The sequence below is a fragment of the Herpailurus yagouaroundi genome, unplaced genomic scaffold (assembly GCF_014898765.1).
Source record: "Herpailurus yagouaroundi ecotype Mexico unplaced genomic scaffold, PumYag 159, whole genome shotgun sequence".
Taxonomy (NCBI): Eukaryota; Metazoa; Chordata; class Mammalia; order Carnivora; family Felidae; genus Herpailurus; species Herpailurus yagouaroundi.
This window is the reverse complement of record NW_024412400.1, coordinates 34,205,172-34,228,506: the sequence shown is the minus strand read 5'-3', so window position 1 is coordinate 34,228,506 and position 23,335 is coordinate 34,205,172. Positions and strand designations below refer to the sequence as shown.

At 52.9% G+C, this 23,335-nt stretch overlaps 1 protein-coding gene across 5 annotated transcripts in view; it reads right to left on the bottom strand.

Moving 5' to 3' along the window:
- Window positions 1-22,882, bottom strand: part of ESYT3 (extended synaptotagmin 3) — a 35,209-nt gene extending 12,327 nt beyond the window's left edge. The window contains exons 1-18 of one of the 5 annotated variants that reach the window (XM_040480292.1): window positions 22,608-22,882; window positions 18,748-18,789; window positions 16,427-16,561; window positions 13,154-13,230; window positions 11,584-11,650; window positions 10,860-10,949; window positions 10,280-10,335; window positions 8,935-9,055; window positions 6,686-6,856; window positions 6,173-6,304; window positions 5,938-6,020; window positions 4,040-4,088; window positions 3,668-3,757; window positions 3,120-3,182; window positions 2,958-3,020; window positions 2,336-2,404; window positions 1,255-1,341; window positions 406-555 (exon numbers count right to left, since the gene is read on the bottom strand). In XM_040480292.1, the coding sequence (XP_040336226.1) occupies window positions 406-555; window positions 1,255-1,341; window positions 2,336-2,404; window positions 2,958-3,020; window positions 3,120-3,182; window positions 3,668-3,757; window positions 4,040-4,088; window positions 5,938-6,020; window positions 6,173-6,304; window positions 6,686-6,856; window positions 8,935-9,055; window positions 10,280-10,335; window positions 10,860-10,949; window positions 11,584-11,650; window positions 13,154-13,230; window positions 16,427-16,531 (1,473 nt within the window). In that variant the 5' untranslated portion in view covers window positions 16,532-16,561; window positions 18,748-18,789; window positions 22,608-22,882. Of the gene's footprint in view, window positions 1-405; window positions 556-1,254; window positions 1,342-2,335; window positions 2,405-2,957; window positions 3,021-3,119; window positions 3,183-3,667; window positions 3,758-4,039; window positions 4,089-5,937; window positions 6,021-6,172; window positions 6,305-6,685; window positions 6,857-8,934; window positions 9,056-10,279; window positions 10,336-10,859; window positions 10,950-11,583; window positions 11,651-13,153; window positions 13,231-16,426; window positions 16,562-18,747; window positions 18,887-22,607 lie in introns of those variants that run through there. The other 4 variants (XM_040480294.1, XM_040480296.1, XM_040480295.1 and 1 more) reach the window with 4 other exon arrangements.
- Between the last annotated feature and the right edge of the window lie 453 nt (window positions 22,883-23,335).

Below are 23,335 nucleotides of genomic sequence, written 5' to 3'. Positions count from 1 at the left end.
ATAATGTGTACCTGTGAATTCTAACGTAAGTATTTTCAAATGACTGAAGATGGAATAGAAACATCATAATAAAATACTATGAAAAAAGATGACAGAGATCTGAGGAAATTTAGAATGTAGCACCAGGAGATAAAGAAACAGAAAATATGACAGTGAGGTCAGGTCGGGACATGGAGGAGGTGGTGGTCCAGTGTAAGAATTCTAGAAGGAAGGATTAAAAGAATGGGAGACGCAATATCTGAAGGGATAATGGCTGACCATATTCCAAAGTTGACGAAAAACAGCACTCTATCTCCTAGCTTCTTCTCGGCACAGAGCAGGTACTTAGTGCTGGGATAGCCCACCTTGTTCCACAGCCAGAGCTCCACCCCTCACCTACCCTGGGGCACAAGAAGGGATGTTTACCCGAAGCACTAGCCTCATGGAGATGAGGCTGTCCAGGCCTGAGTGGTCCAGCTGAAAGCGCTGCTCCAGGGTGAGGTCTGTATAGGGTAGAATCTGGCACAGGGGGAACTCCAGCACTCCCAGAGCACACTCCTGGTCATCATCAAGCACCTGGGCAGTGGGCCAGTCAAAAAACAGGGTAACGCAGCCTCAGACCCACCACCGCCTTTCCTGAGTCTCAGTTCGCCTAAGTAAGCACTGTGCTTCTATTGGCCCCTGGCCCTGTTCTGAAAACCTGGGACTGGGACCAGGCCTGGTCCCAGTTTGCAGTCAGGGTAGAGGCAGTTATGATCTGTATGAGGCAGGGGCCAAATGCCCATGGCCACAGGGGCTTTAAGGGCTGATGAGCTGAGCTGCTCCATGAGGAGACATCCGGACAAGGCTGAGGGCCCCCAAAATTTGTTGGGTCATGAAATCTTGGACGAGTCATTGTTTGAGCCTCTATTTGCTCACGTGTAAAATAAAGAAGGTATCTCTTTTCCACAGATAGTTTTGAAGATTAAGTTATTGTTTTAAAGAAGTACATCATCATTGACGTCCAGGGAGGATTCCAACACAGGCCCCTCTGGGTGCTATGTAAAACCGGAAAGACTTGCAGGGAGAGAGCCAAGGGACGTGAGGGTTCGCCCTTCCACAGCCCTCTTCGCCCACCCACCAGCCCGTGAGGATGCGGGGCCTCCACATCCTCTCCCACACACACAGGCTGACTTCACCACTGGGAACACCTGCCTGAGGTGCACTTCAAGCTCCCCACCCCTCCTGCCGTAGACACCTCTTAGCCTTGTTCCAAGACCCGAACTTGACACAAACCTTCAGATGCAGCTCCTCGGCTGCCACGTCATACACAAAGAAGGAGAACACCTGGCTCCACACGGGGTCCTTGGTGTGGGGACAAGTCTGGGGATGGAAGAGAGAAAGATCGCTGAAGGGTCAGGATGGGCAGAGCAGGGTGCAGGCACCCTCTGCTCGCATCTGGCCACTCACCAGCACTGCCTGGGGGTCAGACCCACCCACACGGCTTCTGGGAGACTTTAGGGTGGGGCAGCCAGGTTCATAGGCATGGAGAGCTTTCCCAGGAAGGTTGGGGGTTTAATTTACTTACTTAAATTCAAGTTAGTTAACATACAGTCTAGTATTGGTTTCAGGAGTAGTGATTCATCACTCACGTATGACACCAGTGCTCATGCCAACAAGTGCCCTCCTTAATGCCCATCACCCATTTAGCCCATCCCCCCCCCACAACCCCTCCAGCAGCCCTCGGTTTGTCCTCTGTATTTAAGAGTGTCTTAGGGTTTGTGTCCCTCTCTGTATTTTATTTTTCCTTCCCTTCCCCTATGTTCATCTGTTTTGTTTCTTAAATTTCACATACGAGTGAAATCATATGATATTTATCTTTCTCTGACCTTTTTCACTTAGCATAGTGCACTCTAGCTCCATCCATGTTGTTGCAAATGGCAAGAATTCATTCTTTTTGATCTCCAATATTCCAGTGTGTGTGTGTGCATATATGTATATGTACATGTACATGTATATATACATAGATAGATCTTCTTTATCCATTCATCAGGCAATGGAGATGTGGGGTCTTTCCCTAAACTGGAAGTTGTATGGGGCTAAAAGCATAGCAGCACTAGAGCTCACTTCCAGGGGAGGGGCCAACAGGACTTCCAGGGCTTTCTAGCATGTGCCCTTAGGTCAGTCACTCCATCTCTGACCCGCAGGTTCTTGAACTGTGCAACTATTTTGTGAGGTTGTTTTGAAGACACCGGGCCTAGAACGTGTCCTGACACCTATGAACACTGTTCTGTTCTCTAATCCCCTGCCCTTTTGCTTCTCTCCTGTAAGGGGTGGGGCCCTCACTGTCCCATGGCTACACACCGAACTGTCTCACCTTGCTCGTTTGTGTCTTCTTGCCTACAGAGAGCTTGACATAGGAAGAAGGGTCTCTGCTCACTTTATTCTGTGGGGAACAGATGGACAACAATGAAAGTGGTACCAATGGTCTGAGACACCACCCTGACCAGCCTCACCTCCCAACCCCCAGGAGCATCAGTGGGACCTGGGGCCAGCCAATTGCTTCCCTCTGACAGAAGGCTACCCTGGTGCCCCCAGGTCCCTGGGCTGCCATCACTGTGAGCTCTAGGAAAGGGCTAACCCCAGGGGAGGCTCCAAGGTAAAGACAGGAGGCCCAGAGCTGGGCCTGGTTGAGCACACGCTCTTGTTCCCTCGAGCTATGGAGGCAGACAAGTTCTGGCTCTTCCTTTACCTTGTGACCTAGGTACTTAACGTTTCAGGTGCTACTTGTAAAATGGCAACAAAACGAGACACACTCATCATGGGACTCGGGCATAACGAACGTGGGGGGTGGGTTGCAAAGCCCAGCGCCTGGCACACGGCAGACGTGGTGAATGGCACTCTTGTCATCCCTAGGCTGTGTGTGCACAGACGGTCACCCAGAAGACAGGGGCTGTGGTTACTCTGAGGAAAAGGTGCCATGACTGGCTTTCACTTACCTTGGTAAACCTAGGGAGTTTTTTGGCTCGATATTCACCATTCAGGTAGTCAAAGGGGTTTCTCTGCAGCACAAGAATAGGATAAATGAATGACCCATGGACATTTGCAAGAGACGGGCACAAGGCAAAGGTGTATGTGACACTGGGCATGGCACCACTCACCGGCAGGTTGCAGGCACTCTCCAAGAAAACCACGAGGATGGCAGTTGAAAGGCCACTATGGTCCTACAAGCACACACAGACTCTCACTCACTGGGTGCTGAAGCATTAGGAGACACAGACTTTTGGAGAAGCCTATTCACGGCAGAAGGAAGCTAGCTAGCCAGACCTTGAACTCCAGACAAGCCCTACGATTGCCCACAACCTAGCTTTTTGTTGAGACTGAATCTACAACTGCAGCATGTCAGATTCAAGTCGGACACAGGGGTGGACTTCCTCAGGAACTGGGCTGACCAGCACTGACAGAGCTTTTAAGGATCCCATCTTCCCCGAAGATGGCTGAGCTGCTCCGAGACTGCTGAGAGATCAGGAGCTGCCTGGTGTGGAGCTGAGGCCGAGGGACAGGTTCTGCCGAAGGTGGGGCTGGCTGGATGATTCTGTGAGCAAGATCTGGGGGCTTCATCTCGCCCCCTTCCACAAAGCTCATACAGGGACTGGCCGCCAGCCTCCGCACACCTTTCTGGTAGGGAACGCTGACACCCCACCCTTACCTGGGTGAAAGCTTCCGGGCTGGCGATCAGTGAAAGCCACTCCAGCTGCAGGTGCAGCCGCCCACTGGTTGTGTCGTTCAGGACAAACCACTGCAGGAGGAGGGGGAGGAGGGGGAGGAGGGAGGAGGGTGAGGAGGGAGGACGGCTCCAGGAAAGGCCCACTGAGATGCTACCAACCCTCTTCAAGCAGTTCAATTCTGGGACCTGGTGGAGCCCTAATAGGGGCTTTAGGGCAAAGATGGCCCAGCAGGGTGGTGTGGGCTCTGGGCTTGAGGGAATGGGAGATGTGGTTATAGAAGGCCAGAGCACTACACTTTGAGATGGAAACAAGAATGTCCATGGGGGGAGGGGGGGTTGCAGGCTCGACTCTACCTCATCCACCACTCTGTTCGTCATGACATCCCCAAGGCAGATCTGCAGGCTGGAACACACAGGGAGTCGGCTTAGCTCCAAGCAGGCAGGAAGCAGCATATCCGAGGGCGGCCCTCAAGACAGGGGACCTTAGGGGTGCCTGGGTGGCTTAGTTGGTTGAGCATCCAACTCTTGATTTTGGCTCAGGTCATAATCTCACGGTTTGGTTTGTGAGCTCGAGCCCCACGTCAGGCACAGCAGACAGCATGGAGCCTGCTTGGGATTTTCTCTCTCCCTCTCTCTGCACCACCCCCCCTTCTCTTGCTCTCTCTCTCTCTCTCTCAAAATACGTAATGTAAAAAAATGGTTTATACTCTCTGAGGAAAAAAAAGACGGGATCTTATTCATCTCAAGGCACCAGTGGTAAAGCGCTTGCCGCTCAAGCAAATGAAGGCCAGTCAGCAGGTGGCTCCAATCCCCAGAGGAGAACATGAGCAGAGGCTGCTGGGCACACTGGCTCTGGATTCCCCAGTGACAGTACTATCTATGGGCATTTTGAACAGGATGATTCTTCTTTGTGAAAAACTGCCCATGCGTTGCATGGGTTTAGCTCCCCGATCCTGTGTCCTCTAAACACCCGTAGCACCGCCTCCCACAGTCATCATTAACGACCCCCAGGGCCCATCCATTTCCAACACTGCCCCAGGTGCCCTCCAGGGGATAAGTCTGGTTGGCATGTGTATGACAGGAGGTGACGGAGACCTAACCTGACTGCAGCCCAAACACAAGACCCTGATAGCCAGGGGGAGGGGGGTGGAGATTAAGCCTGTGTGACTGTTAGAAATGTGCTTGAGCTCAGCACACGCTGGAAATCAGTAACATGCAGCATGAACTACAAGCCACACTTCTCATCTGCAACAACACAAAAACTGCAGCTTTTTCCATTAAGAAGAGAAGGAAAAGAACATCTGGTGGGGAGCTGTTTCTATAGGTGGCAGATGGCACCCCTCCCACTTTGTTTTGTTGCTTTTAAAATTACATGCTCGTGGAAACCAGCTAAACAATACAGGAGCAAGAAAGATTTGGGTGTAACTCTCTTTTCTGCCTCCTCATCCCAGGCTCCCTGAGGCGAGCGGTGTGAACAGTCTGCTGTGTGTCTCCTGTGCCCTTCTCTGTGCTCACACATACATACTCCGGGGTCCTCCCTGGAGACATGAAACCGCACAGGCCACACCCGGCTCCCGCCCCCTCCCCCCTCCTCACCCCTCCAACCAAGTCTTCCAGCTCAACACAGACAGACCCTGCTCATCGTTTTTAAAAGCTGCAGAATATTCTGTAGTTTGGCAATGGCAAATCTATTCAAACACTCGACCAATATCCTCTGAGGCTGGACATTTGTGTTTCCAGCCACCACAATTCTGCTCATTGCAGAGCACCCCACGTATAATGGTCTGACTTTATGGGAGATTCCTGGAAGTGGGGCTGCTGGGCCAAAAGACATGTAAGTCTGAAGTTTTGATGGCCAGCCCCAGCCCCACCATCTCAGTCCCCCCACAGCCCTGAGTTTGCGTTCTGCCCCAGAGCGAGAGGCCAGGACTCCTTGGCACTGGGAACCTGACCATCCACGCCGGCCCCACCCCTGCACCTGCTCTGAACAGAGAGTCTAGCTACCACACCAGAACTGCAGGACGCAGAGCCCATGGGACACAAACCTTGGGGCCCTCTGCATCCCCGTAGTCCAGCTCAGGGCTGGGCACTCAGGAGACACCTAGGAAGGAGGTTAGTAGCAGGAACGTGGAATGACAGAGCAGGCTGCCTAACGCAGTCACTGTGTCAGGTGACTGCGTGCTGGAGGCGAGGGTGCTGTGGCCCGAGGCCTGGCCCAGTGCCCCTGCGCCCAGCTCAGCCCTCCTCCTCACCTGCCCAGGAAGTCGTCCCTATCGGGATCCTCGTCATACAGGTCCACCTCCAGGTCCTGCCCAGGGACTTCGTACACTATAAACTGGAACAAAAGATAGGATACTTGATCTGCAGGCCGCAACAGCTGATGAAGCCGACCTCAAGCATGACCCAGGGAGAGCCCAAGTCCAGCCCCACCTGCCAGCTCAGAGCCCTGGGCAGTTTCCTGCCTTCAAAGCCTCTGGAGAACCCCACCTGTAAGAAGGGAGTGATGTCCTCCCCTGCGGGATGGGGAGGACGGGGGTCGGTGCTCAGGGGACAACGGCTGCTGTGTGTTCTGCATGGGGCTCGCAGCTTCTGGAGCACTTCATAGGCTGTGGGTGCTACCTTCAGGTAGTAGGGATTGTGGGTGAATTTAAGAACTTTAAGCTCCTGGTGTGAGGCTCTGGCAGCAGGGGAGGCTGGGAGGATTGGGGCAGAACTGACTCAGGTTCTTTGATTTGAAAAATTCCAACAAATCTGACTGTGATGGGGAAGGGAGGTGGGAATTCATTTATGAGCTGTTCCTCCAGCAGGGCCACGGCAGCCCACCTCTGAAGCCTGATGGATGTGGGAAGGAGGAGTGATGCAGGCCACCCTGCGTGTCCCCAAGGCTGCTCCTCCGGCCCGGTGTTGCCACATGGGTGTGTGAGGCCCTCCCTTGTTTGCACCCAGCATGACCCAGTGTGGAGCCCGGAGGGCATCAAAAGTAGCCGAGGAGACCCTCACCTCAAATACCTCATTCCAGGTGGGGTTCAGGTTCTTGTAGATGGTCCTGCTCCGGAAATGCTGTAGGCCAATGCTCACCTTGGCGTAGGGGTCTGACTTGCCTCGGATCCCCAGGAAGTTGTCCTTCTGAGCCAGCTTCTCTGCTTCCAGCAAGTGGACTCTGATCACTCCCTGGAAAATGCCCCAGCCCAGGGCTCACAGCTGCTTTCTGGGCTATGCCCGCCCCCAAGGCCCACAGCATCAGGGCCAAAGCCATCAGACATCATCCCAGCCCCGTCTCAGTGTCTCTGTGGTCTAGATGGGAGACAAGCCAGATATGGCAGTTTCCTTGCCAAAGCCATGCAGCAAGTGATGGCAGGGCCCAGGGCTCTGTCCACTCATCACCATGCCCTGCCCCCATTCCTGGCCTTCAACCTGCCATGCGAATGGCTTGTTTAGCCACAGCTATTTCCTCCTGTGCTCAAGACCACCATCGGAGGAGGCTGCCTCCTGGATTCCCCCTCTCTAGAGGGGAACAAAGTTCTAGTCATTTCCTCCTGAGGCCCAGGTGTACACACCCCCGTGGGCACTGCGTGCGGCTGGCAGTGTGCTCATAAAGGCCCCACACTCTGGGCTTTGTCCTCAGACAGAATGGATCGCAAGAATTAGGAAGTACACTTCACGGGGCCAGGAGGCCTCCTGCCTAGAACTGTGTTTTTAAGTATCAGTAGATACATGTACGCTTAGGATGAGCACTAAGTACCGTATAGAACTGCTGGGTCACTATATTGTACACCTGAAACTAACACAACACTGTATGTTACCTGTATTGGAATTAAAATAAAAAAACAGCGACAGATACACAGGCATTTACCCTTTGACCCAGCAATCCCACGTCTAGCCTTAAAAGTATACTGCCAAAACTCAAAAAACACACATCCAAGGCTATTCGTGACAGTGCTATTTGTAATAGCAAGAGATCAACACAGCCCATTCAATAACCCCCTGCACACACACACCATGGAGTACTGGGCCGCCGTAAGCAGGAAAGAGTTAGGGCCCTGTCTACCCTGTCACGGAGCGGTGTCCATGACATACGGAGTGATAAAAGCAAGGTGGAGAAAACTAGGTTGCTGCCATCCATCAAAAAAGGGGAATATGACCATCATCAGATATGCACACACAACCATATCTGCAATATATCTGCAGCTGCTCATTTTAGAAAACCAGCAATGAACAGTGGAAGGATAAACCATTACTTAAGGGGGATGGTGGAGGTCAGGTGCAGGGAAGAAAGGATCGAAACCAGACCCCTTAAGATAGAATCCATTTTTTATGTTGGACTTCGGAAGATTGCAAATATCTTACATGACTGTAAAAGGAAGTTACGATAAAAATTCAGCCCTAAAAATAGAAAATGGAATGAAACCAATGTAAATGTTCACGGCCAGTTGTCGCAAACACGCAGAAAGAACTACTCCAAGTGAGTTTAAATGGTAGCAACTTTCCAGGACCTCTCGCTATCCCCTGAGGGCAGATTGTTTTCAGTAACAGAGGTGTAGGTGATGGGGTTGTTTGTTATTCTAAGTTGGCCAAACTCAGCCTGGGGAGGCTGAGAGGATGTATGTGCTGCCACCCTGCTCACCCTGGGCCTCACCCCGGTGCAGCCAGAGCAAGACGATGCCTCTTACCTGGTGCTGGTGGAGAAATGGGCACGCACCCCTCTCCCGAGCCCCGACTCGCAGCCCTGAAGGGCACCTTCTGTAGGGAGGCCATGTGGCTGTCCTCAGGGGCCTCCCAAGCAAGGCCCAGGATGTGGGGGGTAGGGGCAGTGGGACTGAGCACACAGGAAGGCCCACGTCCTGGCTCAACTGAATGTTCTTCCCAGTGTATCCCAAGGATTCTTTCCACCACCAAATAATGGAGTTGGGGGAGTCTTGTGTCCCTGAAGGGAGGATGGGAATCTCCTAGAGTTTCCTGGGGGCAGGGGTGACTGCCCATAGCCCCCAACCCATGCTGCACAGGTAGGGGGTGGTGAGGGGGGACCAGCATCCAGGAAGGAATGCCACCTGGGTTCCGCCCCTCCCTAGATGGGTGGCTTTGGGCAAGTCAGTCAGTCTTCCAACGCTCGGTCCTCGCCCGATCAAACGAAGATGCCGTGCTCTCACAGGGCAGAGACAAGGCTTACCAACTGAGAATGCGTTCCCTCCTCCAGCCTGAGAGTCCCTCAGCTCTGGGCCCAGTGCTCTGTGGCCAGTGCAGGTACTCACGCAGGGCAGAGGAAAGAGCAGGTTGGTCACATCCAGCCCCTTCTTCACAGGCACAGTCACGCGGTTGGGCAGCACCAGGTGGGCGGCAATGAGGTCCTCCAGCAGGCTGTCTGACACCTCGCTGGGGACAGTGGGCATGACCAGCTGTAAAAGCCGCCCACCGCTCCACCCGTCATCCCCAGAGCTCAAACCAGGAGCAGAGCGTGGTGGGGTGGGCCCCGCCCAACAGGGAACATCCCTGTCCCCAGCCTGCCTGGCTGGTGGGGGTGCGGGAAGATGCAGGGTTTATGTTTTGACAGCCCCTGACCACCACCCTCTCAATCCCGCTCTGTTCTCTGAGGCATCCCAGCGTGGTAGCTAAGGGATGGCCTGGAGCCTGTGTGCAAATCTTGGCTCCACTACCCATGAGCTGTGTGACCTTGGGTAAGTCGATGACCTCTCTGGACCTGTTTCCTCATCTCAGAGAACAGCACCTGGCGCACAGTAAGTGCTAGCTAAGTGTTTGCTCCCGTATCTCTTCTACTGGCTGACATCCCATCAGAGTTCTCTGCTCACTGCCTGACTCCCTCTCCCCAGCAGAGGAGCAGGGACAGTGCCTGGAACAGGCCTGGCATGCAGAGCGGGTGCTCAGGAAATATCTGTTGAATGAAACAATGCGCCACTGGATTCTCTGCACCCAGGGGGCCGGGAGCAGTGGGATCGTCCCCAGGGAGCGAGCCAGTGGTCCTCCCCACAGGCCAGGGAGCTGCCTGAGCCCGGGGAGCCTGCTGGTGCTTGCCCTGGCCAGTCCAAACGTCCCTGACGCCTGGGACACGTGTCCAAGTGGGCCTGGAGCCCTCTCCTGCTCCTCCCAGGGGGCCTGAGGCTCTGAGTGCGGCCCTGCCACGGCCAGTCCCAGGAAGGGACATAGAAGAACTGGGCTCCCCTTTCACTGAGGAAGAGCCCAGAGAAGTCACACAGTTGCTGAACAACAGAGCCAGAGAGTCTGTACTCTCTCATTAGCCCACACAGCCTCCCCCAGGACATCTCCTGTGGCCAGTGTGTGCCCGTGCGTTTGAGCGTGCGTGTGTGTGTGTGTGTGTGCATGTGTGTGTGTGTGCGTGTGTGTGTGTTTTCTAGGTGCGGTGTCTGCCCACAGAGGCCAAGCAACACTGTTAGCCTCCTGGTCCCACTCCGAACACACCAACACATTTCCCCCCAGAGCAGGGACAGCTTGGTGCCACCCGCTCCTCACACAGGAACCGGGAGGGAGGGCACAGCCGAGGTGCAGCTCCAGTCACCGGATGCCCGTCTCTGGAGGGCCTCACTCTTAGGATCTGCCTGGCAGCTCTTGCAGTGCACTCACTTGATTCCTGGAGCGTCCAGCAGGTTGGTCAGGCCTGTCCAGTTGATCTGCAGGTGCTGCAGGGGCAGAGGGAGGCTGTTAGGCTGGAAGAAGCCAGAAGCCCAGGGCTGGGTCCCTCTGCCAAGCGCCTCACACCTGCCAGCCCGGGGAACCCAGCCTGCTGGTGGTGGTGGGACCTCTGCAGGGGCGTCAGGCAGGTGAGGGCACCTCTCAGTCTTGCTTAGGCCTTGGCTTGGGTGGCTGGGGCCGCGAGGCCCGCTGCTCTCCTGCCAGGACCACACGGGAGAGCAGGGCACACGGCCACAGGCCGGCCTGGACTGAGAGGTCTGGGTTACACCGTCTCCACCTCGGTCCCCCTGTGTGACCTCGGCAAGCTACTCTCCCGAATGTTTCCTGGTCTCAGGGAGAGCAGAGCCGAGCACCTCAGGCTGCCTTAGATGACATGAGACGAGCAGTTGGAGCAGCCAGTCTCGCCGGCCTTTGGCAGTTCCATTCTGGGACTCAGACCGGCTCCTGGGGCCCAGCAGGTGAGTGCTTTCTCACAGGGAACCACAGGCCTGTGTCTTTCCCTGGGACTTACTGGCTTCTGAAGGAAGAACACGGTCACGGCTCCCACGAAGGGCTTGTCCACCAGGAGGGGCTCCAGGATGATCCGCAGTGTGCCCTGCAACTGGGTGGGCACAGGGGGCCGGTGTGGGACCTCAGCCCCACTCCCCCCTGCACCTGCTGTGCTCTGCCGAGGCCACCCCCAAACATCAGGGCCACCTGCTGTTCCAATAGGGACCACACTTGGGAAACAGAAATCTGCACACAGCTGTCACGCCTCTGCCGGCTACCAGGGGCCCCGAGCTAGCCACCACTGCCTTCCACGGGTGCGGAGGGCAATTTACTTTACCTCTTGCCCACGTTTCAGGCCAGCCCAGCCAGCAGGGACCCAGCTCCCATATTACTCCTCTACCACAAGAGATCTCCACCTCCCCCTCCAACCGCGTCATTTCTAAGCACTGGTTCTGCATCACTCCATGAACAGAACCTTTCCCTTCCCTGGGCAGCTGATGTCGCCCTGGGGGGACTGTACAGAGGCAGGTGTGGGGCCATGGGGCCAAGCAGCAGGTTAATAAGGCCTAGACACCTCTTCACGGCCAGGCGACCTCAGGCCTGGAGTCCCTTGATCATCGTCAGCCTGTATTTGGTGTCTGCACCTTTTCTGCAGCCTGCTCCAGCATGAGCCCACTTCCCCCTGCCCAGCCTCCCACCCCAGGAGCAGGGATGGGGGGTGGGCAGTCCCACCAGGCTCCACATACCTGGATCCCGTTCACGCCAGCCTGTATCTTCTGCAGCTCTGCACTGATCTCACAGTCCCCGATGTAGCTGAAAGTGGGGAGGGACGAAGGGCAGGTACACCACTCAGAGAGATCAGGAAGCTTGCCCAGCACCACACAGCCCAAGTCCAGGCAGCCACCCACCAAGCCTGAGCCCCGTGTCACCTGGATATGGCCTCCCTAAAAGCCTTAGCCTTTCTCAGCTCTGCAAAAATACCAACGTGAGCCCAGACCCTGGGAGGCAGCTGCACGGGTCCTTTCACCCAGGTGCCTCATGAATATCCTCCCTACCTCTGCCCACAAGGGTGGTGACTGTGGTCACCACTTTGCCCCATGACACCCCGAAGATGTGAAGGGGGGGCTCTCGATGAACATACTACCCAGTCCTCCGCTACTGCTGTGTGCCTGCCCCGTCCCTGTTCAGGTCTCTTCCCCAAGGACACAGAAACCTGAGTCTAGCTGGCAGCACTTACCAAGTAATGGGCACAGGGAGCCCAGATGGGCGCCTTGGAGGGTAAGGATCATAGGACTCTGTCAAAGGGTCCTCTAAGGGGATAGAGAGCGGGGAGGCTTTAAATATCTGCAGGACAGGCAGAGAAGCTGGGTATCACAGAAATGCTGAGTACCCTCTGAAGAGGAGGGGTTGGGGCGGGGGGGAACTGTCTGAGCTGACTGAGAAGCTGAGTGCCAGATGACCCTGATGTGCCTCAACTATTCATGCAAGGATCCTGTGGCGGAGCTTTGGAGCCAAGAATGACCAACAGCCAACATCATCCCAACACACTTGAGACCAGCCCTCAAATGGGGATGGGTGTTCCCAGAGTTGACTCTTGTCTTCCCAATATGCTCTCGGTGCCAGCCTCTGGGCTAAGGACAGGAAATGAGGAACTGGAGAGGAATGGCAACAATCTGGAACTTTAGGAGTTGATCCTTGGTCCTTTAAAGCACAGTTCAGATCTCACCACCTCCAGGAAGACTTCCTGGATTGAATGTCCCTTCTCTCAGACTCAAGCCTGCTACAAACATCATTCCAAAGAGGCTCCTTTGCCCAACGCACTGAACTAGTCACTCATGTGTCTTTGCATCCTTGTTTTCCTGAGGTGCCACGACTCCAGTTCTCCCACAGATTTCTCACAGCCTGTGCTCAGAGCTCCCTGGGCTTTACCACAAGTCCCCATATCTTCTTGCCATACTTGCTCCCTCTTTCTACATCCTCTTTAAGGCAGCTGGTCTGACCCTTCAGGTGACTAGCCCTGACTTCCAAGAAAGTTCTGCTGTCTGGGCCTTGGCACCCGGAGCATGCTTGGTGCCTAGTCTTATGGGAGGAGCTGGGCCTGGGCTGAGGGTCAAACAGCTGTGGCTTCCCTGGGACCATCCATTACTCCTGATAGTCTGCCCTGCTCCAGCCCAAGGTGGTGTGGGTATGTCTGTTGTGAGGCACTTTCACACCCCAAATTCGAGTGTAACTACGCTACTCTGTCCTCAAACTGACTGTTCTCACACAGGGTTCCCCTGTGCCCTACACCCGGCCCACAAAGGCAAGAGGGCTCACCATATCTGCAGGTCCAGGACCACCTGCCTTCGGTTGCGCTTGTTAGTGTGTGCCTTGACGCCGTTGACCCTGGGGCACTGGAAGAGAGGCCAGAGGGCTAGGTCAGCAGGGATCTGGCAGCAAGGGATGGCTGCTGGCCCCTCGCCCAGCACCGGGCTTTGTCCCCAACAACGAAGGTGGCCTCTGCATTCCTGGGATGAGGCACAAACAGAAATTCACGCTGCTGCCTCTGTCTGTCCTGGGCATTGTGATACTTCCCTCCCTAGAACGCACACCCTTTCTTCTCTCTCTTAGCGCAGGTATTTACGGAGTACCTGCTCTGTGCCAGGCACTGGACAGGGGAGAAGCCCAGGAGCAAGACGGGCTGAGCCTGCCCTCATGGGTTGGAAGCCCAGCAGAGGAGACAGTGGCAGGGGAGGGTGTGATGAGATTCAGCCCCTTGCTGTCACATGGGGATCTGGAGATTTCAGGAGCAACCTCCCCTGGTGTGGGCAGAAGTTAGGGAAGGCTTCCTGGAGGAGGAGGCATTTAAACAGTTCTGGCCAATGAGTAGGAGGTGGCCACCCAAGGGCAAGGGAAAAGGGCAGGATCCCTGGCTGTGGGATCTGACCCTAGAAATTAAAGTGCCCTGCCCTTGACCCACCCTCCATGACCCAGGGTCACGGTCCCCCAGCCTCTGGGGCTGAGGGCTGAGCTGCCAAGTAATGCCTCCTACCCCGGGTCTCTTCGCCTTCTGTTAGGAAGCTAATGGGCACTGGAATGGGGGTCTGGTTATTATTTATGAAGAATAAAAAGTAAGTATCATTTGAATTTGAGTTATAGTCATGCTGAAGTAGTGAGGGTTGAAGTTCACTAATGTTTGCAATCTAGTTTGAAATGCATTTTAAAAAAAGATGATGAGGTGGGACACTGGGGTGGCTCAGTCGGTTAAGCGTCTGACTTTGGCTCAGGTCATGATCCCGTGCTTTGTGGGTTCGAGCCCCGCGTCGGGCTCTGTGCTGACAGCTCGGAGCCCGGAGCCTGCTTCGGATTCTGTGTCTCCCTCTCCCTCTCTGCCCCTCCCCCACTTGCACTCTGTCTCTCTCACTCTCTCTCAAAAATAAATAAATGTTAAAAAAAAGTTTTTTAAAGATGATGAGGAAAAATAGATGCATGGATATGTGCTAAAGCAAATACAGCAACAGGTTAGCAGTTGTTTGATCCAGATGGCTCATGGCATAATACTCTCATGTCTTCTGTATGCTGGAGATTTTTCACAATGAAATGTTGGAGAAAAAAATTCGGTCAACCACACTAGAGGATATTCCATTATCTTTCTGTTCTCCCCTTAGAAAGTGCCATTTACAAATGCACTGTCACATGAAAAGCCTATCCAAGAGTATGGAACCAAAAATGCAGGGGAAAAAGTATTAATAGGGACATCTCGAGTGGTTTAACTAAAATTATTATGTAGTCTTTCCAGTTTGTGATGTGTGTGGTAGGTCAGCTTGTTTAAATATTATATAGTTTGCTGTGGTTTATTTTGCCATTCTTTCTCATATTTATTTAATATGTATTTCTGTCCTGATTTTATATTTTTGTTTTTTGTTTTTTTTGAGAGAGCGAGAGCACACATGTGAGCAGCAGAGGGAGAGAATGAATCTTAAGCAGGCTCCACGCCCATCATGAAGCTGGACACAGGGCTCCATCTCACGCCCCTGAGATTATGACCTGAGCTGAAATCAAAAGTTGGACGCTTAACCAACTGAGCCACCTGGGCGCCCCATGTTCTTTTTCTTTCCTGTAGAAGCTTCAGGCCGCGTCCACCCTGGCCTCCAGGGCCTTCGTATTAAAGACCCAGAAAAGCCAGTGGAAGACTGGGGAGCAGGGCGGGGCACTGTAACGGACTTCCCACAGCCTGGAGCCTCTAGGCCTGCTTCTGTTGTGACAAGAGACAACTTCCCAGCAGCATCACATCCCACAGGCATCGGGCTCTGCGGTAAACACAGCGGTCTGCCGGCTCCTTAGCTCTCAGCCTGCTGAATCCTTCAAATGCCAACTCAGACATCACCCACTCCCGGCAGCCTTCCCTGACTACCCCATTCCCCTCCACTCCTGAATTCACGCGTTCCTCTACCATTGTGCGTACTCGGCCCTGTTGAGGTCCACCAGTTTATACGTCCGCCTCACACAGGACAGTGACCTTTCTGAAGGCAGGCGCATAGCCATGCCCATTTCTGTCTATGGTGTCTCACTCACAGCCGTGTTCCATAAAGTCTACATGAACAAACCAGGGAATGGACAAATGAACCAACAGATGCTGGGACAAGCCAGTCCTGGCTGAGTCCGAGTGGCATAAACCAGAATCTCCAGGGCTCAGGTGGCTAGCGGGGCAGAGTTGGGACACGCCCTGGGGCAGGCAGACGGCTCTCAGCAGGCTGGCCTGCACTGTGGCACCTGCCTGCCCCACAGCAGACCACATGCTGGGGCCTCTGATTTCCCCAGTGATGGACATCACAGCAGTTCTCTGCCTGGAGGATGCTTTTTTTTTTTTTTTTTTTTTTAAGTCAACTCTATACCCAACATGGACCTCAAACCCATGACCCCAATATCAAGAGTCATGTGCTCCTTCGACGGAGCAAGCCCGCCAGGGGCTCCTGGGGATGAATTTTCAAACAGCAAAAATAAGACTCACAGCAGTGGGGCACTTTAGGGCAGCAGGAACGGGGCACGAGGGTGGACTAGGAAGCTGTCAAGAATAAGGACCTGATGTTGGGTATGTCAGATGCAGACCTCACCTATCCTGGGTCACCTATTATCTTCACAGAACTAGGGTTGGGCTTGTGATGCTGCTTGCGAGAACCAATCATTTGGTAGAGAACTATCCACTGTGTTGAGGCACTACCTCTCTCTGTGAAGGTGTGCTCTCCCAAGCTGATGCCTTAGCAAGCATCACTTCTACATCTTTGTATCTGGCCGACTGCCACTGCCTGGCATGTTTCCAAAATTTGGCTGCAGAAAGGTGGACTTATTTCCCATCTTTCCTTTTTGTTCTCTCCGAGCCAGGCTTCCTTAGACCCTGCAGAGACGGTGGGGCCGGGACTCAGGGGTGAGGGGTCTATACCGAGGCTGAGAGGCTGAGAAGGGCAGGTGGCGGCCAGGCCCCCAGCAAGGTCCCCTGGGATGTTCTCAGTCAGGAGCGAGTGACATGGGGCAGGGTCTGGGACAGAGAAAAGGCTGCAGAGCAGATACAGGCTGCCCCTCCTGAGACATCACCCACCTTTTGTCACCCACCTTTTGTCCAAAGTAGAGCTTGGTGAAGGTGAAGGTCTTCAGGTGGATGCTCTTCTCCCGGATCTTGGGCTCGAGTTTCTCCCGGAACTTGTTCTCCATGATCATACTCAGGTAGGGCCAGATCTGAGAGATGATCTGTGACCACAGAAAGAGGCTCTTGGGGGTCAGGTCTGTTTCCCCCACCCAAGACCCAGGGCTACCCAGAGCAACCTGGCCCCGGTGAGGGGGGGGGGGTTCCCATGGCCCTTACACTGCAGCGCCCACAGGCCTGTCTGCCCACCCATCCACGCAACTGTCCGTCCATCTATCCATCAAACATGGCATAACTACAACAGTTGTTCTCACTCTGGCCCAGGCAGTGGGACCCCAAGACTTGCTGCTGTTTTGCAGAACACCACGAAATGGTCACTCAACTTAGTATTATGAAACGTTTGGTTCACTGCTAAAATGTAAGCTATCAGAATCAACATTGTGGTGTAACCAGGAAGGAGCAGGTGCCAGAGGCTTAAGGAAAAAGAATCACAGAAGAGAAAGTTAAATTGCTTCCTGTGGATTTAATTTTTTCTAACCATCAAAAAAAGGCTGCCTTGGGCTGATCTCTGCAGAATGACTCATGGCGTGGGTCTGGGAAGTAAGCATGGGACAGGGGAGAGGGAGGGCAGCAGAGAGCGGTCATAGTTTAAAGATGCAGTTCCCGTTGCCCAGACCCAGCATCGGAGGAGCCCGAGGCTGAGAGGTTTCAGGGCACCACTGCCTCCATCTCTCTCAGGGGCCCCGTTAGGGCTGGTCCCGTCTTCCTGCCTCACTGCTTTGTTGTCTACTGAGTGCATCCTGAGCATGAAGCTCCATGGGACACACCGGGTGCCCCAGTGTGGTTTGTCTCCCCACCCGTGCCCTGAACTGAGGGTGGGAGCCTCATCCCACAGTCATACGTCCCCAACACCTTGTGTGGGACTCTGCGTGTCAGTGTAAGAAAGAATGATGTAGCACACGAGGGCACCCATGAACTAGGGGACACAGGCAGGAGGGACTCCCCTTTGTGGGCACAGAACAAGGTCTGTCCCAGGGGCCCTGGGCCCAGCATTAATCCACAGAAATCTGGTCACTCCTCTGAAAGCAGCAACCTACTTCGTCCAACTTCTACCTGTAGGCTGGGAGCAGTGTTCTTTTTTCCTTTCTTTTTAAATGTTTATTTATTTTTGAAAGAGAGAGAGAGCGCGTGAGCAAGCAGGGGAGGGGCAGAGAGAGAGAGGGAGACACAGACTCTGAGGCAGGCTCCAGGCTCTGAGCTGTCAGTACAGAACCCGACGCAGGGCTCAAACCCACAAACCGTGAGATCATGACCTGAGCCAAAGTCGGACACTTAAATGACTGAGCCACCCAGGCACCCCTGCTGGAAATGGTTTTTGATCCACATGGCATTGACATCTTTGGTAACACAGAACCATCAACTTTTGCTCAAAAACCATCAGGAAGTCTTTTCTTAGACCTAACTTAAGTTGTTCCTGCTATGGCTGTTCTAACCAGAACAGAGGCAAGGTTCATATTAGAAAAAGTCCTGAGTCAGAATCCTTGAGTGGGTGGGAGGATCCACAAGCTGTCACATTTAGGGGACAGATGTGGGCTGTCCAGATAGGGGCCAGACTCTGTTTCCTCATCTGTAAGAAAGGGCTAGACCCAGAGTTGGAGCCCGGGGCCCCCCCTGAGGCATCTGGGGGCAGAGCCTGCTGGGAGTTCCCTGAATGATCTAACAGTAGTCACACCAGTGATGACAGTGTTCATGATGTTCCAGGCAATGTGGGGCACTCATTACCTCATTAACCCTCACAGCCTCACAAGGCAGGGACCGTAATTATTCTTGTTGCACAGATAGGGGGAACCAGCTCTGAGAGGTGAGGCGGCCTGCCAAGGGTTGCAGAGTCAGTGCTGACAGATCTGGGCTGGAGACCAGGTGAAGTGTGGCCATGGCCTTCCTCCCTAGGAAGCACTGATCTTGGCCTCATGGGCCACTGGGGGTGCTGCATTTTTCTCTATACTCTGTGTTTTCTAACATTTCAGCTGTGGCCATGCATTAGTTACACACTAAAATAAATTTTGTTTTCTTTTGTTTTGTTTTAAATAGAATCATTGGTAATGAGAAGATCCCGGAGGGTGGGAAGGGGAAGAAACCGGCAGAAGGCAGCCGGCAGTTACTGCCAGGAGGCCCCTGTCCCTGTGCGTGGCATCGCCGTCGCCCCGCCCCTGGGGTCCCTCAGCCTAGGGCCGCCAGGAGGATGAGGCCTAGAAGAAAGCCAGCCCTGCCGGACCCACCCCGGCCTTACCTTATTGGCCCACTCGACCCGTTCCACATCTGGGAAGTGGATCTAGGGAACAGAAACCCCAAAGGTAAGTTAGACTGAACACCTGCCCATCCCTGAAAACCCAGAAGCGCAGCAGCCGGGCAAGTTCCCGCTCCCACCCCACACACACCTCTGCTCTTCCTTCCCACCCTGCACCCACTTGGCCAGAGACTCAGCCAGCCCTGTCCCGGAGCGCACCTTCTGGTGCGGCAGGCAACCAGACGGTACCAATGTACGGCCAACACTGACACTACTGGGCTCGGAAGCCCTGCACGCGGGTGTGCGATTCTGTGGAGACTGCTCCTCTCTCCCGCAGCCCCCTCCCCCTCCCAACTGCGCCCTGCAGCCTACAGGCTGGAAGGGCGGGGCTGGAACCCGTACCCTTGCTTATGCAAATAAGACCTTCCTTCCTGGTGGATACACACAATCCCCACCCGGGCTGGCCCAGGGTACCACCCGACTTCGTTCCTTGCCTTTCCCTCCTCCTTATTCCTTTTAATGCCACAAGTAATCATGGACTCTGGAGAAAAACTAGAAAATACAGCTAAGCAAAAGGAAAAATATTTTATCACAGAATGCCAAGGGACAACCACCGTTAACAGGTTCAGCCTATTGCGGAAACAAGGCTATGTAGTTCCCACAGAAATTGAAGTCACCGTGTGTTTTGGTAGTCTGCTTTTTTCCACCTAGTGTATGTAGGATTGTATTGATTCCTAAGGTAACAACTGCCCGTTTGAAAGCCATTTTCACAGGCAACTGGAGAATGGAAGTGCCCCCATCAGCTCCCAGAAGCCCCTCCCCAGCAGGCCAGATCTGTGGTCACATAGGGGAGCTTCCTTCAGGTCACAGCCCCTAGCCACTGTGCCTGCCAGGTGAGTCCTGCCACTTCCTTGGGTCAGGGAGGGAGCTTGGCGGGGTGGGAGGAGGGGGGGGGCAGGTGAAGCAACAACCCTACTGGCTAACCTTTGCATCACCTGAGGGTGCTTAAGCCCTTCCTTGCAAGAGTCTCAGTCTCTGCCAGTGTCTGAGCTTCTCATAGACCCCCACCCCAACCCCCAAGGTTCTCAGGGGTAAGACTGTAATGGTACCTGGCACAAAATAGGGATCAATAAATGGTAGCAGTGGCTACCATCACTGTCACCAAGTCCTCTGAGCACAAGGCCAACTCAGGATCAGATTCATGGTGGGCATTGGAACTCGCAAGGTCAGGAAAGGAGATTGTCCATGCAGTTCACACTCCTAGTGCACACCAGGCCCTGGGCTGGCTCTGGGGATGCCCTGAAGGCCTAAATGTAGACCCCGGCCTAGACCACTTGCCCAAGAGGAGAGCCATTCCCAAAGGAGTGATAAGCAATTCAGTCCTCTTAAGGAGTTTTTAACAACCTTGAGAAGTCAAAGAAGCCCAGCGCTTCTGAGACTCCTGGAACATTGAGCCATTCTCCCAGCCCCAGTTCCCCCAGCCCTGGGCAGTGATCCATATAAACTTGGACAAGCATCTAATAGTCTCAGGTGCTAAAGGAAAATCACTGCCTGGTTCCCAGGGGGAGGGCAGGGGGAGGCTGACTCAGTCCACAGGAACAGAAGGGAATGGTGGGAAAGGAATCTTGAGGGAAGTAGGCAGGAATTAGGGTCAGCCCACCCATTTCAGCTGGGGAGAAGCAGCCTACTCACCACCCATTCCCTGCTGCTGCCCTGGGTCAGGTCCTAAGCTGGTAGCAGGCAAATGGAGGGTGAGACCCTTTCATTTCTCGCTATCACACTGCCCACTAAAGCACACTAAAGAAAAAGCTCCTGCACGTGGGGCTGAAACAGACATCCCCACTGCTCTTTGGTTGCTCCACTCATTACTATCTTTGACTTTATTTCTTCCAGGCAGCCTTTCCTGATCTCTCAAGTCAGAGACAGGTGTCCCTATTATGTGTCTGCTGGTTCTCCTTTGAGACACTTAACACACCTTAACAGACCTGCTTGTCTGCCTGCCTCCTTACTAGACTGGAAGCTCTCGTGGGCCGACTCGGCCGTGTTCCCTATTAGTGCCTGTCCCTGACACATGAATATCTTAATAAATATTTGTGGAATGAATGAATGCATAAATGTATGCAAGGTTCTTGCCCTCACATAGCTCCTAGGCTGGTAAAGGAAGCAGACAATAAACAGATCATTCCAAGTACAGGATCAATACCAAGGTGTGGGGAGTGGGACCCCCACAAAGGAGAAAAGTGGGTTACAGCTGGGCTTTCATTGGCACCTTTGTCCCTCTGCTGCTCAAGCCTGCTGGCTGGACCCTTCCCTCTCCTCCGTCCATCCTGCCCCCTGCACTCCCAACTTACCCCAGGGCACATCTTATGTGCACACCCCTTCCACCAACCCCCTGACTCTCCAGGGGAGGACCCAGAGGAGGTTCTGTACCCCTGGGAACTGGGTTCTGATCTCCTGCACCCTGGAAAAGTAATCCAGCTTGGCAGGTCTAACCCTGGCCACACTTGGGAGCCGGCTGAACGAAGATTCCTAAGCTGCCTCACACCTACTGACTCACCGTGTTTCAGGGTGGGGCCTTGCAATTTATTTTTAACAAGCTCCTGGCAGGGTTCTGGAGTTCCATCAGGGTTGGCATCAATGACCAGCCCGCCCCTTCCTTTAGAGGGGCCCACACTCACCCTGACAATGCAGACAATAACGGGATGTCCAGGGCCCACACTGTTTTCATGGTCTCTTGGCCAGCTGCACTTGTGTTGAGGCTCCCTGCTAAGAGATTCCCCTAGAAAGTGAGTCTGAATGCCCTGACAAGAGCAGCAATTCAGGCCAGGAAAGGAAGAGACCATCAAGTCTCTACTCTGCCTTAGGCATCCTGCTGGCTCTCCCTCGGCCTAAATCTCAGCACCTATCGTGACTCGCCAGTGAGCTGATTCAAGAGCCAGGCCATCTTCTCTGTGATGGCCCTAGCGTAAGTCCTGGACCAGAGGATGACATCAGAGTGATGGACATTTAGGAAGCAATTACTCAGACCCAATGTTCCCTCAGTTTGATGGAGACAAATTAGTCATGTTTCCATTATAGTTGGCCTTTTTTTTCCCCCTACTCCAAATTCTCAAAGTTATTTCATGCTTTTATCTATATTTTAGCTTTTCCACTTAGGTCTTCAATCTGTCTGAAATTTTTTTTGGGGGATGAGATAGGCCTCTACTTTCATTTCTCTCCACATTCTAAGGCAGCAATTTTCTAGTATCACATACCAAAAAAAAAAAGTCCATCTTTCCTCCTGACTTGTGAAGTGACTTCCCTCATATGTCAGCTTCTGCTGTGTACTCTGGTGTGTTTCTGAACTTGGCATTGAACTCTGTGGTCTGATTGCCTGTTCCTTGCTAGTCTCACACTGTGCTATTCACTCTAGCTTTGCAACATGACCGGGGTTTGGTGATTCCCTCTGTTAGCTTTTCTTTTTCAAACTGATTTAGCTAATAGGAGCTATTTATAATTCCATATGAATTTTGGAATCTTGTCAATCTTCCCTCCAAAAAATCCTCCTGGATTTTGATGGTTATATTCCAGAACTTATAAATTTGTAGGAGAAATGACAGCTTTACAATATTAAGTTTTGTAGCCATGAGCAGAATATTTCCCTTTATGAATCACATTAGGTTGCACTCACATTTGAGATCATAAACCTTTTCCTATAAAAATCCCATATATTTTTGTTAGATTACTTCGTGGGTTTTGCAGTTATTAAAAATGGTATTTCATTTTCTGGGCAACTTTGTTGAAATTTGTTGCTAGTTCTAACTGTTCATGAATTCGCACAGATTATACACATTAATAATCTCCAGTAACAATTATTTTCTTACCTTCTCTTAGTTTGTCTTTTGGTCACGCCCAGTAGCAGTGATTGCGAACAGCTCTACCTTGTTCCTGGCCTCAAATGGAAGTTTTTCCATGAAGTGTGATTTTTGCTGTAGAGTTTTAGAGGACAGCCCCTATCAGGTTGAGGAAGCTCTTCTCAATAACTTAATTTGCAAGGACTTTCATTATAAATGGGTATCGAACTATATTCAACACAATAGATATTGAGACAATCATGTAATTTTTTCCTCTTTGTCCATTAATGTGGTGAACTTAACTGATGTTTCTTTATAAAACAAAACCATTTCTAGGACTCAGGAAATGCCCCATTTGAAGTAATACATTTAGGTAGCCTGATATCTCATTTAGGTTTATACACTTAGGATTCAAAGTGATACCTACAATTTTCGTTCTTGTGCAATTCACACCCAGTTTTGGTACAAAGATCTTACAATAAATTATAAAACTAGTGGGACAGCTTTTCCATATCTTCCTATTTTCTGAAACAACCTGTAAATAATAGGAATTATCTCATTTAAAAGAAAAAAGAAAAAAAAAAAAAAACGGGTGCCTGGGTGGCTCAGTCGGTTAAGCGTCCAATTTCAGCTCAGGTCATGTTCTCCTGGTCTGTGAGTTTGAGCCCCGCGTCAGGCTCTGTGCTGACAGCTCAGCCTGCTTCAGATTCTGTGTCTCCTTCTCTGTCTTCCCCTCCCCCGCTCATGCTCTGTCTCTC